Source organism: Lepisma saccharinum, chromosome 2, assembly GCF_977018435.1.
Source record: "Lepisma saccharinum chromosome 2, izLepSacc3.1, whole genome shotgun sequence".
NCBI lineage: Eukaryota > Metazoa > Arthropoda > Insecta > Zygentoma > Lepismatidae > Lepisma > Lepisma saccharinum.
In genome coordinates this window covers 1553993-1575663 of record NC_139230.1, presented here as the reverse complement: position 1 = coordinate 1575663, position 21671 = coordinate 1553993, and the positions used below count along the sequence as shown (strand labels likewise).

The 21671-nt window shown below is 38.0% G+C and overlaps 1 protein-coding gene across 6 annotated transcripts in view; it reads left to right on the top strand.

Moving 5' to 3' along the window:
• LOC145983853 (prestin-like) overlaps window positions 1-21671 on the top strand; it is a 327363-nt gene that overhangs the window by 224826 nt on the left and 80866 nt on the right. For 5 of the 6 annotated variants that reach the window (XM_083116901.1, XM_083116900.1, XM_083116904.1 and 2 more), the window contains 7 exons: window positions 904-1066; window positions 1778-1954; window positions 5108-5380; window positions 9557-9730; window positions 12165-12200; window positions 19827-19916; window positions 21007-21096. In XM_083116901.1, coding sequence (XP_082973027.1) covers window positions 904-1066; window positions 1778-1954; window positions 5108-5380; window positions 9557-9730; window positions 12165-12200; window positions 19827-19916; window positions 21007-21096 — 1003 coding nt within the window. The remainder of the gene's footprint in view (window positions 1-903; window positions 1067-1777; window positions 1955-5107; window positions 5381-9556; window positions 9731-12164; window positions 12201-19826; window positions 19917-21006; window positions 21097-21671) is intronic. The other variant, XM_083116905.1, reaches the window with a different exon arrangement.

Sequence of the window (21671 nt, the reverse complement as noted above, 5' to 3'; positions counted from 1 at the left end):
TGTAATCACATACAAATCATACATAAAAACTTTTTGATGTAATGTGTACGTATGTGCTATTTTTTAAACTATAGTAAAACACAAATAACACTTGGAACACTAAACACTTAACAAACACTTTACAAAAAAAAGAAGAAAATAACAATAACACTTGTAACACGTAACCACTTTAAAAATACGACTGAACTAAAATCACAAAGTTACTGAAATGAAATGGGGTTAAGAAAGAAATTCACAAGGTGTGTGCAAAGCCATGTGTTTCAGTTGCTGCTCTAGCGCTGCGAGCTGTTAGGAAACTAAAGTGCCCTTTTAGCGTGTCTTGTTACCAAAGCTCCATGAAATTTCCTAAAACCATGCCAGAAATGTGTGGATGCATGAGGACAACATTTCCAACATCCCCCGTGAAAATTAACGTGCTCATTTTAAATGTAATTGTAACTGTAATTCTGAGAACTTGAAGTCATTTTGAAGCTAGCGGTTTCCATAGCAGAGATATCACATGCAATTTGACGGGAGTTGCCATCTGGGCAGCCGCCAAGCAGGCCGCCTTGAGGTGCACAAGGGACAGAGAAACACACTGTACTTATGCTAGAGTATGTAACTTCCAACCATCCCATTTGGGCACCCTGGAGTTTAGATACCATCTTCTTCCTCTGCACTGATGATGTGACTCTGTTGCAAATACGTGATTTTTATTTTGCCTAGTGTTTGCTGTTTCCGCCTATTTTTTTTTAAATTTCTTAGCTGTTCTTCCGTTTTCTTCCCTTACTAATATATATGGGATGAGTGGTATGCTGAACTGAGTCCAGAAGATAGTAATTGCAAATTTAAAATAACAACGGTGTTGTGTATCAGTGCTTAATGTTATTTAATCTAATTTTATCTTACATTTCTTTTCATCAGAATTCCAGAACCACATATACCACCATTTTCCATATTACCAAATCTGATTAAAGATTGTGTAATGATTGTGATGGTTTCGTATACTGTTGCCATGTCAATGGCACTAATGTTTGCTAAGAAGTTGAACTACAAAATTAATCCAAACCAAGAGTTACTAGCGATGGTAAGTGTACAATTTTCTACTTCTGTATTCAAATTCATTTTTCTAAAAGTTGATTAAAAGATTTAGGAAAATTCTGAATTTGATTATGTTTACAAAAACTGTTGGCTGTTGATGATGCAAAATTGGAGAACAATAACAACCTCAATTTTTATCCTTATAGGGGGGCAACACAATTATACTGCAAACGTACCACGTTGCACGTACAGAGCAAACAACTTTGGAGAAAGTTAGTTGTAATGCTTTTTTTCTTTTGCTGAAGTGGAACTACTTTTTATGTTAATTGTTAAAACAGGAAAATTACTTTGATTCCACTGTGGGGTTAAAGATCTTCATTGTCCACCTGTTGTCTTCAATCAACGGTGGATGGCTACCAGCATCTACTGCATGTTTGCAGCTGTGAACATGGGCATCAGAAGCATGGGTGGACAGGGAATCCAGAAGCATTTATTACATGCAGGGTGTTTGTAATTGATAACAAAATGATGAAATTTTGAGTGCCACTGCATGAAAACACATTGGTGAGTTGAAAGGTGATGTTTAAAACTTTAGTGGTGCATGAAATAATTATTTTCATTTCAGTAAGCAGATCATTGCTTAAAATTAATGCATTTGGTTTTGAGCTTTTATACCTCTGTATATCATACTGCATTTCAAGAAAAGCAATTGTAGTACCACAATTAGAAGTCTAAATCAGGGTTGTTTTTATTCTAGGGAGCAGGAAACCTTTTAGGCTCATTCTTCTCATGTTTGCCAGTTTCAGCTTCTCTGTCTCGGAGTCTTATTCAGGAAGGAACTGGAGGAAAAACTCAAGTAGCAGGTCTCACACAATCATCAATTATTCTAGTCATATTGCTTTGGGTTGGACCATTGTTTGAGCAGCTTCCAAGGGTATGAAGTACACTTTTCACACTGACAATTTACTTATTATCCTGTAATGATAAAGTTAAGCATATTTTAACATATACTGTTGGTTACTAATGCATGAGACTAGGTGCTATTAATATTACATTGTATTAACTAATTCGAACTAACCTGGAAAGCCTGGAAAAGTTGGAGAAATCCACCTACAAGGTTCACCCATAAAAACAGAACTTTTTTTTTAGGAAAGAAAACAAGTAATTGCCTTCAAAATAATCACCAGAGGAGGCAATACACTTTGACTAGCATTTGTACGGGTCTTGGAAACACTGTTGATAGTCATTGACAGTAAGTGTTTGCAAAATACGCGTAACATTTAATTTAATGTAATGCCATCTTAAGCTTGGGAAAAAGGAAAAAAAAATCAGCAGGCGATAAGTCTGGAGAGTATGGAAGGTGATTGATCACTGTCACTGAATGCTTAGCAAGGTATTGTTGTAAAGACAATGCGGTATGAGGTCGAGCATTATCGTGTAACAGAAACCATTGGCCAGATTCACAGAGGTCCCTCCTAACCTGCTTCATCCTGTTTCTGAGTCGACCAAGCACTTCCTTGTAATACCACTGATTGATTTCTTTGCTGATATGAAGCATGTGACAGTTAAACATCTATAACCTCTCACCAGTGCATGAAATTTCTCCACATTGTCGTCATTCCCTGACGTTGAAACCCTTCTGATCTTGGTCCATCCTCGACACTTTCATGTCCACCTTTGAAACGATTGTACCAGTCATATACCTGGGTTCTTGATAATGCTGCATCACCATACACTGCCCATATCATCTGTAATGTTTTGGTAATCGATTTACCCAATTTGTAACAAAACTTTATGCTGTAACGTTGTTCCATCTTGGTGCAGGTATTTTGTACGCCACCTGCACATGACCTGCATCTGACGCATGCTTGCCCCGATACCGACTGCCTGTAACAGGTTGAAACATGCACTGACGGAAGTTTAGATATAGCTCTTTGCAGTGTTGTCAGAATTTTTTTATTTGGTTTGGTTCTTGTTTTTTATTCTTTTACAGTTCGGTTTCTTTATGGGCGGACCTTGTATGATGAAAAAGTCATGGAAAAGGAAAAGAAGATTGAAAATATGTCAAAACCTGGAAAAACCAGGGAAATCTAGATTTTTTACTTATCAGGGTTTGGAAATTAATATAAATTGCATCTTTTTCTTGAACCTGGTTTTTGATTGAAGATATTCTGCAAAAAATGTTTCTTCATACTTTATCTTTGTTCATTTATTTTGAACAGTCCTAAATAAACTTTATTCTCACAATTAGAAAGTGCAGTTTGGCACTTGAAACTTGTTTGCTATAGCATGTTGTTTGTCATGTTGTAGCAACAGAGCGTAGTCTGAAATAGGAAAAAAAAATCCTGCAATATTTGGAATTTGTTTTTGACAAGTTAGTTGGAACCCTGTTATGTTCTGCATAAAGTTTTACCTTATTAGTTAAAGTACATACAATCAATCCTACATTTCAACAATATAATTGGTGTAGTGTAGTTACAGCCTGATGCATCCTTAACTATGTTTTCAGAAGCTTAGAGAACTTTGTTAAATCTAAATAAGTAATAAGTTAGTTTAGTTTGTCTTACATTCTAGATATGAGGTGTTGTGGATATTAGGGACAAACCAACAAAATACAAGTTGCTGGAATCAGCAGTTTTTCAAACTTCTGCCCTATTCTACAGCTCATGCATGCACTGTTCTATTATGAAGCAAATTTAAGATTATTAGAGGCGAGGCAAACTCCTGTCATACATTACATAAATTCCTACAATAATTATTTAAAAAATCGACCTTTGTTGAGTTCACCCTTAATATCTGCAGTGCCTCATATATATTATTGCACTTTACTGTACATTAAAGTAGTGGCATTTTGCCAAAGATACAGAACACAGCAGGATATGCTGAGTGAGTAATATTTGAACTTTAAAAAACAGTCGCAGATAAGGTCAAATACAATTCTGAGGCTCTCTTCAAATAGTTTCTTGTACGAAACAAAGCACCAACAAAGCAAACAACTTTCTCCTATCCTATGTTGACATAAATGTGTTGCTGCAAATTTGTAGAATGTTGTTTAGAACCCTAGCTATTGCTAGTCCTCCTATTTATGAGCACCGTCGCCATGTAATCAAGGGGATCTGGATTTAATACCTGGTGGGAGACACATAGTGGTTCGGATCCCACTTTAAACTGTAGGTTCAGTCCTGATTAGCCTTACTGGGTGGACATAAAACACCAAATCAACAATCAATCAACCCAATTATTACCAAAATATCTTGACAAATTATTTTCAAATTCCTTTTGAAAATAATATGCAACACTGGCTAATGCTACAAAATCCTGCAAATACTGGGCCATTTGACCATTGCGAAAGAAAGGGAATGCAGGCAGTGTCACAAGTATGATCAGGGCTCTTTCAGGAAAGCAAGGGGGGTGAGGGGACTGCTGCTTCTGATGACAGGAGAGGATTCAAAGTGATGATCATAGATTTTTCATGATATGTGAAAGTGGGAAAAATATATTATTAGTTTTTTCACATTGCTGTGGTTACATATTTGTACCTTCTCATTCAAATGGTATCGCTGTTTTCAAGGTACCTTCAAGTGGCAGCACTTGTAATCAAGGGGTCCCAGGTTTGATACCTGGTAGAAGCACATGGTGGTTTGGATTCCACTGTAAACTGTAGGTCTAATCTTGATTAGCCTATCAGTGCATATAGTGTACTTAAAGCAAAAACACCCTCAAGTGACAGCAAAAAACACTTTCTAAAGAGTTTACTTAGTTTTACACATTTCAGAGTGTTTAATATATGCATAGCTGTGTTTATGAACTTGATACAAAATCATCACACTGTCTGGCACACTATGCCTTGGGGATCCCACTTTAAACTTTAGGTCCAGTCCTGATTAGCCTTCTGTACATAAAGTGGACTTAAAACAACAATTCAATCAACACAATGTCTTGACTTCTTTTTAATATCTGATTTTAGTAATGAAGAAATGTTGACAGCATGTTACAGCAAGTATGTACTAGAACTATTCTTTAAAATTTTGTAGGATTTCTTACTTTATATTTGCTATAACTTATAAAATAATTTGTATCTTTTCAGTGTGTTCTAGCAAGTATTATTGTGGTAGCCTTAAAATCTATGTTTCTACAAGCAAAAAAATTGCCTGCAATTTGGAGAAGATCTCTTTTTGATGGCCTTCTTTGGATTGTAACTTTGTTGTCATGCGTTATATTGGACATTGACTTTGGACTTATAATTGGAATATTATTCTCAGTTGCTCAAATAGCAATTCTTGGGAACAAACCCTACATTTGCGTGCTTGGGAAAGCGTCAGATACAGAACTGTATTTTGATGTTGAAAAATATCAAGGGGTAAGTGTTTCTCAAAAATCAAATCTCTCCATTTTATTTGGATATGATAACAGCTAATGCAGTTATTATGTTGGCCGCGGTGGCTCAGTCTGTAATGCAACTACCATGCTAAAGGTCCCGGGTTCGATTCCTGGCCAGTTCAAATCTGGGAACTTTTCTAACGTTGGAAGCGGCCCTGGTGCCCACCCAGCGTCGAATGACATTGGGTACCTGGGGAAAACCCTGGGGGGTAAAGACGGTCAGGGGCATGATGCTGATCACATCACCCCCACTCACGACTGGATCAAGAAAGTGTGGGGCATTACCCCCACACCCCCTATACGCCTTCATGGCATGGTGCTAAGCACAGGGGAGCACTTTACCTTTTTTTTTTAATGCAGTTATTATATGCATGTATATGTCGAAATATGATATTGTGGCAAATTCAACTCTGATATTTACTTTACTTTTAAGATCAAAAGTTGTGATGAAATTATCAAATTTATATTATATCATTAAATCAGAAAATAAATTAATATGCTAGTCCAGCGGTTTTTCAACTGTGGTCCGGGGACCACTGGAGGTCAAAACCCTCCCAGTGTTCCACAAAGCTTCAGAAAAATACTAAGACAAGAGCATTTACTCTTTAATGATGCAAATTCCAGACTTTAAACTTTGAGTTAATTCTTGGGGCTCCGCGAAGGCGAGTGATTTCTGAAGGGGTCCGCGATCTAGGAAAATTCAAGAACCGCTGTGCTAGTCTGAAAGTTTTCAACTATTTTCCAGCACTACTGAATGGTGTAATTGCTTTTTCATTTTTCTCTTTGTGTTTAACCACATTCAAGTGCAAGTGTGTTAAAAGGAGCACTAATGAATATACATTCTAAGAGACTGAAATGTCCTAATTATGTTGGTGAGTCACAGTGCTCCATTTGGTAATATCAGACTGCATAAGCAGTTCCTCTCATCAGTGGACCCCTGAAAGGGAGTATGTGAGGAGGTAGAGATGGCAAGAGTGCAGTGCAGTTAACACCATCTCCACTATGCTGAAGTTGAGGAGATGATGGAACCGTACATCCCATGTATCGTCATGCCATGGTGAAATTCACAGGACAACTTCATGTTAACATATTTACGTGGGAACCTGGGACAGAATGCAATATAATTGTTGAATATTAATCTAGATACAATGTTTTATGGTAACCGGTGGCGGTGATTAGGTAGGGTGACGGGAGGGTGGCAGTTGCCTCCCCCCACTTTTTGCTACTTTTGCCTCCACACTATGCTAAACCTTATGTACCAAGCGAAAGTAAACTGTCATTGTCCCCTCTCCCACTTTATGCATTCCCCCCCCTTTCCCTTCTATTTTTGGAGCCCAATCACCGGCACTGATGGTAACTATAAAACCTTCTAACTTACAAAATAAATTCTATTGTCTTTGAAATTAACAAACTAGAATATACCCATTCTTCAACTGGCTTTGAGCAAAAAATGTTCCATTCTCACTTGTTTCTCTTGTCAATGATCTGAATTTCTCTTTTGATCCTATTATTTTATTCATAGTCCATTCTGCCCCATTCCACAAGATGACATAATTGCACAATTTGCTGGGGAAATATGCAAAAATGCATACGTTTCACTGCAATGCAAACTACGTCTTTCAAATAAACATTAGGAGAAGCATTTGTTAAATGGAGTAGTTTATCGTACCATGGAAATAGACAAGAGAAGTTTACAGCAAAATGCACAAATTCCACGAGTGTCATAGACATGAAACAACTTGCTCAACATAGCATGAACTGCTATCCAACACCTTGCTATGAATAGTTTATCTTGTTTTATTTTATGGAGAAATTAATTGGCGAAATTCCATTCTACCATGGGTTTTGCTGTCTGTTATGCTAAAATAAATCTAGTCTTTTGGTTTAGTACCCTCATTATTGTTGACTGTTTACATGGATGAGGAATTTAACACAAAACAAACAAACAAAAAAAATATTAGCTGTGTTGGTGGCCAATCACATTGAGTGGTGGTGTGCCTCTGAAGGTCCCAGTTTGACTGAGCATGAGTGTCCATTCATCTGATCATCCATCATTCATACTTACCATTGCAATTAGTCTAGAGGCAGAAAAGTGATGTCAAATCAACCAGTGCATAAACCTTTGATGTCATGGATTTGGCTAAATTTTGGTATACATGTTTCTTATCATCTGAAATATAGAAAATGTTTTTTTTTTTACTTTTCATGTTGTAGGTTTTTGAGTTATTGAAATTTGAAAATTGCCAAAATTGCCCAAAAACCGCTCATCACTGAAACTTTAAATACAATTTGCAAGAGACAGACTTGTTTTAAGTACAGGGCTGTGCATGACCTCGTTTTAAAGCTTATGAAGAGGGCTTTCATTTGATATACAACATGCTTGTTTTTTTGTGAAAAACAAAGTTTGAAATGTTTTTCAAAATTTTATTTTACCATTTCCGAAAAACGAAATTTTCAAACCTTTTCAAAAATTTTACACATATTGGTACAAATGTACTGAAGGTTCAGTCAAAATTTCAAGGTGGTATCTCTTTGGTATCATGAGTGAGAGACAGTTAAAGCTCAAGTGTGAGTCATCCCATTCCTGCAGCGACTTATTTATTCCTGCTCTCCTATGCTTCTTTGTCCAACTGGATCAGTTGTGGTGTAACTGTCAGAGTGTGTACATCTCAAAGCTTTTAGATTTCTTAAAAATTGATTGTCTGCCAAACTTACAGAAAGTATATTACTTCCCTGATGGTTCAGCAGCGCAATAGAAGAACCGCAAAAACTTTCGCAAATTTGTGCAACCATCATAGAGATTTCCATGGCATTGTGGCTGAATGGAATTTTTATGCAACAGCATATGGCAAGGGAGTGTGAGATGGTGTTGGAGGGATAGTACAGAGGCTGGCAGCCAAAGCTAGTCTCCAGAATCCTCTTTCAAATCAAATCATGACACCACTCCAGCTATTTGAGTGGGGAAAGGAGAACATTACATCAATAACTTTCTTTAATGTGACAAATGACGAATATTTGGAAGAAGAGAAACTTTTACAGACACAGTTTGGTGAAGCTGTAACAGGGACTCGGCGGTTTCATGCATTCATACCAGTAAGAACAGAAAAAGTGGAGACTAAAGTGTTTTCTGCATCTGGTACATTGTGTTAAAGTTAATGCAGTTGTTGAAAATGTACCCTTTGAACACATCACAGGTTTTGTAGCGTGCACTATGATACCAATTGGTTGGTGGGATGTGTACTTTCGAAAGATGATGTTGAACATGAAGTGCAAGTGTCTTTCTTGCATCCTTGTGGTCCAGCACAGTCATTTAGTTATCCAAGGTGACCAGATGTTCTTAAAATCCCAAGACACACAGTCCTTTGCAAAGTGGACCCTGTAACAGCCACCGGTAGAACATACCAGCTGAAGCAAGAGGAGATGACACAAGCATCATACATTTTATCAAAGAAAGACTTTCTGTATCACTAAGCAGTTTCTTGGTATGTATGCTTCTGTATTTATAATGTGGTTAGGTATGTAAAATATGTTAACTTAAATCATCACATGATCTTAAAAGGAATTCACTTTTCATATGATACCAAAGAGATACCACCTTGAAATTTTGACTGAACCTTCAGTAGATGTGTACCAATGTGTGTAAAATTTTTGAAAAGTTTTGAAAATGTTTTTTTTTTTTTTTAAATTGTAAAATAAAATTTTCAAAACCTTTCAAAATTTATTTTTTGCAAAAAACCAAGCATGTTGTATATCAAATAAAAGCCTTCTTCATAAGCTTTAAAATGAGACCATGAAACAGGTCTCTTGCAAATTGTATTTAAAGTTCCAGTGGTGAGCGGTTTTTGTGCAATTTTGTCCATTTTGAAAATTCAATAACTCAAAAACCAGCAACATAAAAAATTTAAAAAAATACATTTTCTATATTTCAGATGATAAAGAGGTGTATACCAAAAATTAGTCAAATCCATGACATCAAATTACAAAATTTATTTTTTCTTGGTTGATTTGACATGGAATTACCCTGGTATAAAATAAGAAAAATAAAATTTTAAATATATTGTAATAAAATAATATTCATTTGAGGTATAATTTAATGTTGTTAATAAAAGAAATATTTTTAGTAATTTAGGACCTATTCTTTTCATTTGTCTTGCAGGTTAAAGAAATTTCAGGTACAAAAATAATTCAATATGTTGGTGTTCTTAATTATGTTACACAAAACTTTTTTAGAGAAAAAGTGTACGAGTTATCCAAAATTGATTTGAAAAATATGGAACCAGAGCACTCAAGTCCTGTACAACAAGAGGTTCCTGAGGAAACAATTGAGCAGGTAATAATAGAATTCCCATAAACAATTTGAAGTATGATGAGCTTTCCTGTTTATGAAGAAATCACATGCACTATATTGCCAATGATGACCAGACACCTGTAGGGATGTGCTTACCTGGAGCTGGTCTGGTGTCAGTATGGGGAAGATCCATATTCACCACTATCACAGCCTCTACCCTTGAAGGCAGTCTTTCCACCAGGTTGTGATAAATGTCAGTCGGTAGTCTCTTCCATTCCTCCTGCAAAATAGCGAACACCTCAGTGGTGCTGTGTGGGTGTTTTGGCTTGGATCAGAACCAGTGCTCTGAGGTGACCAGTCGAGTTCCTTCACTCCCATTGTTATGGCCATTGCTTAATGGAAAGGCACGTTGTCATGTTAAGGGCAACTTCCGAACTGTTCTCATATTGCGTGACAGGCTTACATGGTTCCAGGCACCAAAACTGGGGACCAAAACCATACCACGAAAAACGACCCCATATTATGATTCCACCCTCACAAAATTTCACAGTGGGAACAATACACTACGGTAAGAACCCCTTCCCAGGCATTTGCCACATCCATCAGATCTCTACAACATATAGCGTGATTTGTCACTCCACAGTATGTTTTTCTATTGTTCTGAGGAGCACTGGCGATGTTTTTTGCACCACTGTAATTGATGTGCCACACATTCTGGGTAGTAATCATTCGCTCTCCCATGGGATCCCAGTGCCACCATCTCTCCACGGATGGTACGAGTACTGGCATGCATCATTTCCCAATGCCATTTGCAAGTCTGTGGCCACAGTAGCCAATGAAGCCTGCTGGTTTGACTTCACCACACATTGGAGCACTTGTTGATATCTATTGGTCTTTTTTCTCCCTTCCCAAGTTGCAGTTGTGGTTTACCACACCCTCACATTTCCATTTCACCATTACATCACTGACTGTTGTGTGTGGTATCTGGAACCTGTCCGAAATCAGGGGGCACAGATTCCCTGTTCAGCCTCCCTCAGCTTGCATCATGTGCTCATTTTGACTCATTGCAGCAGTGTACGCTTCTACAGTGCACTCACCATCCTTCATGAGCCATTCTAGTGACTCATGATGTGAATTGATGGCGTATCGGTGATTCTCCTTACAGTTCAGGAGGTGTTTGGTCATTATTGGCAATATAGTGTATTACAAAAAAGTTTCTGTACACACTAATGTGTACAAGTCAGTCTCCTTGTTTGAGTGGCTAGTGTAGCTTGCTTGGTTTGAATCCTGAATAAGACATGGACATATTGTTGTGTTTGTCCAGTCACATATTTAATCAGTTGATTGCTCACCCTTCTTGTCATGATTCACACATCAAATATAAATGACAAAAAATAGAAATATAAAATTGTGTCACTGTATACTGCAGACAAACTATCAACAATCGGTCAGAGAATCATTGTTCCAAATGATATATTAGTGGACTTAAAAATAAAAACCAAGCTCTAGCCAATGTTATTTTATTTTTGTCTGACAACATACTAACACTATGGAAATAGTATCATGCCAATCAGGTGAAGTTGCTGTCTTACACTTCACAACTCAAACATATACACATATATCTGGATTATTTAAGTCTTTCTCTGGTGTACTAAAGTTTTTAGTATCCTACAAAAATTGTAATTGACAGTGGCAACTATGAATCTGTACCTCACAATAATTGCAAACAGCAGACAAAGCAATACAATCTTTCCGATAAGAATTTTTCTACTTGCTTTTTTGTATGTTCTAATGATTGATTTTTATTCAGTGTATGGAAACTTCTGAAGAATAAAATAAAATGCTTATGTTGTTCTGTAAAGAATTATTGTATTTGAAGCAGGTGGTGGTGACACTGCCATATGTAATCAACAGGTTGAATCTCCAATGGAGGCACATTGCACAGTGGTTTCCCCACTTTAAATTATAGAATCAGTACCAATTTACCTATCTGAGAACATCATCATCTTCCTTCACTATTTTCTGCCTCTGGCTGGGTCAGCATAGAAGTCAAGCCTCTCCATTTTCTTCTTCTTTCCACAGTGCTCCAATGTTGTCCTCTTCTCCTAACATTCTAAATTATCTGCTTTTTCCACAGGCATCTTGGTCTCCCTTCAGCCTAATTCCCACTCCTTATGCATTGTAAGCTCTTACTGGTAGTCTTTCTGCATCCATCCTCTTCATGTGTCTGAACCATCCCATCTGTGCCTGATCTATCCTGTCCTGAAGCTTCACCACCCCATATTGAGGACATAATCGACTTAAAAGATACTTTGACAAACTTTTTAATATATTTGAAGCTTTGCACACCATGTGATTCTTTGTTTCCTTACCAAAACTGATTGGAAAATTATAAAATTTTGGTTAATAGAATATGATCATGGTTGCTTTTCATAAATTTATTTGAAAGGAAAGATTTATTTTTTATTTTTTGTAGGTGCAAGCATCAACGAAGTATTATGGGACATTCAAGGTAACTAACTATTGACTGATATTTTCTGCAAAAATAGACCAGAGTTAATTTGCGTGAAACATATTAACATTGTTTCATTTGTATACATTACAAAACATTTGGAAATATATTTAGGTTATGTGTGATTAATTTTCAATCATGGTCAGTGATGGGAAATACGAGGGCGTTTTTGAAACATTTTGCCTCCTACACAATAACGTCAATAATATGCAAGATACTTACATGAACAATATGTCTTCTTAAATCTTATAGGGTTTCACTACTTTTCCACATTGTCCACACACAAATGCCAACGTCGGACAAGTTGTTGCATCCCGTCCGTGAGGAAATCAGGCATCTTCTCCTGGCACCAGCAATGCTTGTACCTCCGCATCACTAGTGTAACGGTGTCCCTTCAGGTGCTCTTTCAGGCTCTAAAAAAGGAAAGTCACAACATGCAACATCTGGGCTGTGTAGCAGGTGGGGTAATATCTCGTGGAATTTGAGATGCTGCAATGCATCCTGTGTTTGGCGACTCGTGTGTAGGCGAGCATTGTCATGTTGAAGAATTGCATTCTTGCCAGGCTCAACTCACAGTAATCGTGGGTAGAGTTTCTCCAAAGCCTTCTTGACAGTACTCACATCCACACAGGCATCGCCATAGATAGCACTCATTCGTCAATGCGGCACAGCACATTGTTTCAACAGCACATCCATGTATGTTGCCATTTTACTCACTATTGTGTGCATGCGTGGTGTTGCAGGTGAATGTTGCTAGATGTTGCAACAGTCAGTGAATCAGCGATTATTCTCGCACCAATTTCGCGTGCCTAGTTATTGCATAGGAGGCAAAACTTTTCAAAACGCCCTTGTACCAATACAATAATTGTTATTTATGTTCAAAATTGTATGGTGGTGTTCTTTGGAGGATCAGTCTGTGATATGCATATATTAACAATAATTTCCACTAGCATTTTCTGATAAATTTAGAAATTTAAAAATAAATGCGAATTTGTTGGAATCCTTACACCACTCTTTTTTATTTATATTAAATTAATTCTTATGCAAGACTTAATGATCTTTCATTTATCAGATATCATCATTCTTTTCAATGCAGTAACTCAGGAATATTTCAAGTTTGATTAATTCAGTGAAACCTTGATTATGTGTTTTTCAAGGAATTGTGGTTAAGAAATTTATAATCAGAGAAGCTGAGAAAATGTTGGGACATTTTGCTTCCTTCATTAGGACCAGACAGGCAAAATATATAAAGCAGGAACATCTAAAATCTGAGTACATAAAATTAGCATTCAACTGTAAGTGGATTATTTAGCACCAAGTAAATTCCAGATTAGTTAATTTTTGATTGAGCATAAAACACTTTCTTGTGCATTTGGTATTACTATGATGATACATATAAAGCCAGGTAAGTATCTGCCCTGATGCCCAAATTTGTCCCCTCAGTTCTCCAGTCCATCAGGGGTTGTAGTTGGGCAGTAGACAGTGGAGCCTATGACATAGGAAGAAGCAGTGTGCTTGCCATGCTGTGGTATGATTTTTGTTTTTTGATATCTTTGAGTAATTTTGCTCATCGATCTAAAGTGTCACAGTGGAATCATCATCCAAGGTATATTAATGAACACTTGCATTCATATTAGGGCTGAGCTGATGTACAAGTATCGAAAAGTATTGGTTGGAAATAATCTTCCAATACCAGCTGATACATTTCCGGCATATTGGTCTTTCATGGAATCTGCACAAATCCTGTGTGACACTTTCGCGGAATCTAATTATCCTGGAAATTATGCAAAATTCATACTTTTTCATTTTGTACCAATTTTACACGAAAAACTATATTTTGTGATTATATAATAAGTATTTTAATATTTTGATGCAATACTTGAACATTCTAAAGCTAATTTCTTGGTAGATTGATGCATATAATTGGAGAGGAATATTTACACCCCAATATTGATCAATATTTTTGAACAAATTTTAATTATTGCAATTTTCAAGTATCAATATTGGTGGGAATCTGTAAGAGTATCAGCATTGATTCAAAGTAGTATCGGGCCTCCCCAATGGCGCAGTGGTAGCGTCATTGCCTTGTAATCAAGGGGTCTCGGGTTCGATACCCAGTGGAGGCACAAGTGGTTCGGATCCCACTTTAAACTGTAGGTCCAGTCCCGATTAGCCTTACTGTGCATAAAGTGGACTTAAAACAGCAACTCAAAGTAGTATCAGCTCAGCTCTAGTTCATATACCTGTGTTTTACAATGTATACTTGATTATCATGTTCTCTGTTTCTAGAAATAGGTAGAAATGTAAGATCGAGATGCTAGTGCTATATTCATTCTCCACCAAAGGTTCTATATTCGTCCTTGGGAAGGAATATGCAATGCTGTTTCTAATCACATTTCTTTGGATTCTATTCTGTCCTCAGTGGCAAAGTGTAAGATTTTTATGTAGTCATCGCAAGACTTGCTAAACGTCATGGTAAACCTTTCAACCAGGGAAAGGGGGGCAATATTTCTCCACGGTAAATCCCAAGGATATGCGATATGTTATGAGATTCATATTCTGGTATTTGAGTGATAACATAGGTGTAACTTGGCGGGGGCAAGAGGAGGTACTTGCCCCCCCCCCCCCAAATTTTCAGGTTTGTTAAAATTTACAAGTTAAGGATGCTTTTGTTAACACCCTAAGACCTGAGGAGCTAAGTAATAAATAATAATATTTATGATTTCACAAATGTAACAGTTATTTATCAAATAATCCTGGACACTATTTTTATGGGATGACAAAATTTTTGACTGCTCCCCAAAAGTTAAGCCTCAAGTTTGTACCTGCCCCCCAAAGTTAAGTCAAAAGTACAGCGCCTTGAATAAAGTAGTGTGGAAAACGGCATGCTTCTGCGCTCTCAGGCTGGTTCCACTCAAAAATGATCCGCTAGAGGCGCTGGTGTTGACACCGGTGCTTGGTGTTCGACTGCTTATAATGGAAGTGAATGGAGTTTTCGCTGCAACGTCTGATTCTTTTACATGAAGCATTTCTATGAATGTGATAATTGCTATGATATTTGGTACAGTGGTCGCGAAGATATTAACGAACATTCTAGACAGTCGACCACGTCCTGTTATCGTCATACTTTCGTTAATAATACGGGAGAAAAAATACGCGTGCAATGCTCTTGGCAACTAAATTTTTGTGTATGAATTAGGTTCATTATTATTATCATCATCATCATTTCTTTTAAAGATATACACACTGAAGCATTTGTATTTTTGATATTTACTGTCTCTTTTCTTCCACTTTAAACTAATCGCGGCGATGATGATTGCATGAAACGACAAGGGGAACCCCACAAAACTTTCTTAGTGCCATCGACATGAATGTAAAGCAATTTTCAAACCAATGGGACAAGCGACACGGGATGTTCACACTGTCACACTAGTGACACACACTAGACTGTAAAATAGCATTCATTGCACATGAGGGTCCAAACAGCAAACGACCGAAGCGACGCGCTACAGGGGGAGTTCCCAACTAAGTGACAAGCGACATGGTGCCTTCAGTCTATTAGCAAGCGTTGCTAGCGAACAACAGATAGGCGACACGATAAACCGCACATTACAACAACAGATCTAGGCAACACGATAAGCCACACGTGTCGCTTTGTCACTTCTGCGTCGCTCAAACTGGGCCATTTCCTCAATAGCTTGCAACATGTTGCCGTGGTTTGTTGTTCGCGCATACGCGATGCAATGAGTGTCTTGCTTTAGTGAGATTGCGCACCAAAGCGACAAGCAGCACACGACACTTATCGCTTGAGGATTTCACCAACCGAACGCTGGCCTGTGCTTCCCGTCATGCCGCTACGATGTGAAATGTTGCTCTTGATTGGCTCCTTTCCAAGCAACATGTGTCACTTCGGTATGAAAGTTACCTTGAACCGAATGACCCATGTCACTTTGATGTGAAATCCTCGTATCGTTTGTCGCGTGTCGCTTTGGTGTAAAATCTCCTTGAGGAAACGGTGCAGTCAGAGCTTTTGTCCCTACGGTTCGAAAGGCTGCATTGATTTCCGACTGCTCGCTTTCAAGCGACATTTGTGGTTTGTCGCCTCGGTATGAAATATCTCTCAGGATACTATTTATATTCTAATAACATAGAAAAATAAACTCTAATACACAGTCCAAGACCTGACGTCCAGAATCACATTGCGATGTTTCTTCTTGTGTTACGCACGCATGCTATTTATTTATTAATTTTATTTTACTTTTCTTTCCAAATTAATGCCATTTCGTGACTGCAAAAAACTCCACAAATATAACTGTTTCCATCAATTCACGTACCGCCTTTCTAGAGAAACAAATCTACACAATATATTCCAAAAACTAACTAAGCCGCATTACTTTCATAACAAAATTAGCACCTGTGCCGATCGCACTGCCATCTACTTGTCATCGTCTCGGGGAACCAGTTTCTTTTGTCGTTTTCCACACTACGTTATTCAAGGTGCTGTAGTCACAAGTTATGCCCATGAGTGATAATATCATCTCACAGTGCTGTAAGCGCATGTCCACAAGAAAACGAAAAATTCTGAAACTGTTCACCATACATTTACATCCAATGAGAAGTGCCAAAAATTGAAAGAGCAAATCCCATCAAAAATACAAAATTTCAGGTGCATACATTTTTTACTATAATATTACAAACTTGATTTAAAATCCAAATTACTAGGAATGAATTACAACAAAGAAGAGACTGAAAAAAGGCACCATTCCTACATTGGTAATGATGATAACAGTGTTCATACATGACGTGTGAAGTATGGATGGATAAATCCGGATTTTTTTTTCTACAGAATACATGATAGTAAAATGAGGAAGATGAAACTTTGATAATAAATTCTACTTGAAACAGAAAGTTTGTTAAACCTCTCTCTCTCTGAAATTTGGATTGCCTCTGAAATCCAGGCAGTAAAATTTTCGAATAGAGATTTTAAATTTTCCGGAAACCTGATATTTTTGGCCAAACTCTAGTGTGAAGGTAAGATATGCTAGGGAAAAGGTTCTGTCTGAGTATGTCTGTCACCTGGAGATCAAAAAAATCTTGATCAGTCTTGTCATTTGTGAACATAGTAAACATGCTGGCCTCCATGGCAGAGTGGTTAGCACAGCATGCTACGACATCATGGGTCCTGGGTTCGAATCCCAGCATGGGTGTTTTGAGAGTCCCTTCATCACTGTGTCAGCACTCATTCTTATCTTCACGATTAGCCAAAAGTGGCACCAAAAGTGAAGTAAAATAAACCAAATCACTAAATCACATAGTAAACACAATACAACAGGAAGTACAAGGTAACCAAAAAAGTTCTTGCCGTTCTAGAGCAGTGATAAACAGAGCAATACAGTGGACGGTACATTCCTTTAGGTTTCGAAGTAATCTCCATCAGCATCCAACACCTTTTGCCAATGTTCCTGCAGCTGCACAATACCCTGGTGATAAAACTCGGTGGGCTTGGATGCAAAGAAGTCCGTCAGTGTGTTCCGCAGGTCTCCCTCATTTGCGAAGGATCTCCCACAAAGGTGGTTGTCGAGGGAATGAAACAGGTGGTAATTTGTTGGTGCAAGGTCCAGTGAATATAATATGGTGGATGGCACAGTGTCTCCCAGCCAAGTTGCTGAAGGGTCTCCCGGGTCCTCTTTGCCACATGTGGCTTGGCATTGTGCAGGAATAGCACACCCTTGCAATTCATCAATGCCGGCTCCTTCTGCTGCAATGCATGGTGCACCCTTTGCAACTGCTGAGAGCAGAGGTCAGCAGTGATGGTCTGACCAGGTGGAAGGAGCTCGTAATGCACCACTTGCCAACAATTCCCCCATACAGAGAGCATGGGTGCAGAGGTGGTCTTGAGGTGTGAGGAACAGGGTCACGTGGCGACAACCAATGTCTGGCATGCTTGGGAGTGTCATAGAGGACCCACTTTTCATCACCAGTGAACAAGCAATCAAATATGGGTGTGTTCAGGTGCCAAGTCAGCAAGGACAAACAGGCTGTCACTCGTTGTTCCTTGTTGCCTGCCGACAATGTGTGGGGTACCCACTTGCTTAACTTGTATGAGTTCCCTATCCCATGCAGGTGCAGTCTGACTGTTTCATCGGAAACATGGAACCTTTCTGCAAGTTCATCACATGTTAGACCACTGTCCTCCTCGATGGCTGCTTTCAGGGCCTCGTCATCCAACACATGTGGTCGTCCACTCCGAGGTTCATCCGAAAGGCTCACATCTCCCAAACGGAATTTCTGGAACCAATGCCTGGCAGTGCGTTTGTTCACGGCATTCTCCCCAAATGCCTGGCAAATGTGGCGACTTGATGTGGCAGCTGACAGGCCCACTTTAAAGTCATACAACAAACACATGCGAACAAGCTGCTTCGATACCTCCATTTCTCTTCAACACTGGACGAGCTATGACTGCTGTGTGTGCGCAACGTGCCTGTATTACTGACAGTCGATGGTCAGGCTAACTCCCGATCGCTTGGCAGGCACATGCATTATTTCGTATCCTCTCTGTGAGCGCATGATTAATGGGACGTCAAAAACGGCAAGAACTTTTTTTGATTACCTTGTACTTCGTGTTTTGTAAATCAAGAATATTTTTTTCCGAAATTGATATTTGAACCACGGGACCCAAGAAAATTAAAAGGAGAAATACTATGAAGGAAATACAATGGATACTGAACTGCTCATTTTCCAGTTATGTGCAGCACTAACCGTGGATAAATTTATGCTTTTGCTTACTTATATTTTTTTATGCACCTTTACTTTCATGTATTCTGTGTAAATTGTGGAGCGTTGCATGCTTTACAGGAATAGCAGACACTCGGAGAAGTTTCATCTTGATGACGTCACAGAAACCTGCAGTGGTTGTTAACATAGGGGCTGAAAAAAGTCTTATGCCAAGACCTTCAAGAGCAGGGGACACGAGGTCGAAGGGCCTTGGATTCACACAATTCCTGTGATGGCCCAAGCTGCCTGACACCACTGCACTTGACAGGAAATGTAGTGGGATGGTTGGACACCGGGGGTAGAACTGGGCTCTCTTTTTGATGTGCTAAACTTAGAGAATCTCTTGCATATTTCTAGCTGTTTCATGGTGTCACGTGACTACTTTCATGCAAATATGCGAATATTCCGACTTACTTTTTCACTTCTCTAAAATATTTTAAATACAATATTTATATTACTTTCCTTTGTCATCGCCAAATCTCCCAATGACCGGATGCCTCACCTCTGGCTGCCCTAAATAAACATTTCTTGTTTTTTGGGGGTGGCAAATGCAAAACCTGGAAGAATGAAGAGATGATCGAAGCAATAAAGTGTGTATCAGGTCAACTTCTTTCTTCAGTATTCCATCTTGTGGTTCTTATTGCTGCAAAACTAATGCTGAGATTCTGTCGCAAATAAACTTCCAGGCGTTTGTGAGGCTTTAAGAAATATTTGAGTTTCTTGCAACTAGCTGTTCCATGAAATACAAACATTCAGACACTGTGCTGTGCGTGAACTCTAAATTGAGATAGGAGCATGTGTTCTGAGAGTTTAAAATTTACTAAGTGACGACATGTCTTATGTCTATTTCAGGGAGAAGGGATTGACAATGGAAGCTACACCAGTGATACAGGAGAGAGATGCAGTGATGAGCTGAGAGTCGAAGTTGAACAGACAGAACAGGTCAGTTTCTTATGCACAATAAAATCTACCAGTGGCGATGCCAGAGGGGGATAAGGCAGGGAATGAAAGCCCTCCTGTTCGACCAGTCTATTCCCCCTTCTCAGCAGACAAGAAAAAGTAGATAAATAAATGCAAATTTAATTGAAATATGCATTTTTTGTATGATATTTTGGTACATACTAAAAATTACTGCACCATTCCAGAAAATATTCTTGGAACACCTTCTCTGCCTCCCCACTCATGTTTTCTGGCACTGTCACTAGGATCTACATAACATAGCAAACAACAATAATGTATAGAAGAGAATGACAATGTAGAAGTATTCACAAAAGAAAAACACCTTTGATGATAAACTCTGTAATACTTGGAATATATACTTAGTGTATATATTTCTTGACAATAATTTCAACTGCTAATTATCCTTGTTTTCTAAATGTAATACCAATGTTTATTAGACCAGTAAATGCAGTTATTGATTAATTTTGTCTGCTTTTAATAATATCACCCACAACCTGACACAAAGATTTGTCTTGACCTTATAATTTGGACTTGGCAATTCTTCTTCCCATTCAAATATTACTGATCATGTTGTGAGTGTTCATCCAGTCAGTCGCTTGTATCTATATATCTATATATGAAGCAAGGGGAGTGGTACATGAATGACGGGACACACTAAAATACATTTACTGCTGTAACCCAAAATTTTCACACTCAATTTTGGTGTCATTTCTTTGAAGAATATTATTGTTTCATATGTTCTGATGTGTTTATAGCATTGGGTGTTGCAAGCACCGTTTCAACACCGTAAGGTAAAAAATACACTCCAAGCTCAAAATTGTCACAAGTAACTGTCACAATGTCTGAACATGTAAGAGTTTAAATAATTGATTGAGTGAGAGAAAGAAGGAGTAACTCTTTGTGTGAACAGCAGTGTACTACAAAATTACTATTACTGATATTTTTTTAGGGAGTTTATGAAGTGTTGTGAATCATTTTCTGAAACTGCATAATGAGAGGCAAAAATGATTTATGTAGAGAACTATAAATTTGATACTGATTAATATATAATGGTGTACCTTGTCTGCTTCAGGAACAAGGGAATGACAATGGAAGCTGCTCCAATGATAAAGAGGAAAGACACAGTGAAGACTTGAGGATTGAAGTTGAGCAGGCAGAACAGGTTAGTTTCATATAGACTAAAGTCTATGTACTTATATACTGATCTTTTTATGTAACATTTTAGATACAGTACTGTCTTCAATGTTCACATGACCACCAGAGGTAATGAAATTCTAATAAAGGTTTTTGTACTTACAGGTGGCCTTGACTTTAACTTCTTTTTTGGTCCAACATTTCAGACCTATTCTGGATCTTTCCTCACAGGGAAGTCCCAGGAATTACAACATTAAATAAGGTATAAAAAGTTAAAAAAGATGGATTTAAAGAAAGAAACTGGGGCTCATGCAAAAATGTAAAGGTTTGGCTGATCATGATATGAGGTCCTCTCGGTGGAGTCCTGTTTCAAACCCTAAATTAAGTTTTCTGAGCAACATGGGACCATTTCATGTTTTCTTATTGTTGAATGCTTCCCTAATTTCTCCTGCATCACCGAAGGTAAATGGAATTCACTACTTTCAACAAAGTTGACAAAAAACATTATAAATTTAGATACAGTACCCTAACACCTTTTTACACTAAAACTGTAACAAGCATAACTTCAGCAAAATAAGATGATACTTAAAAACAATACACTAT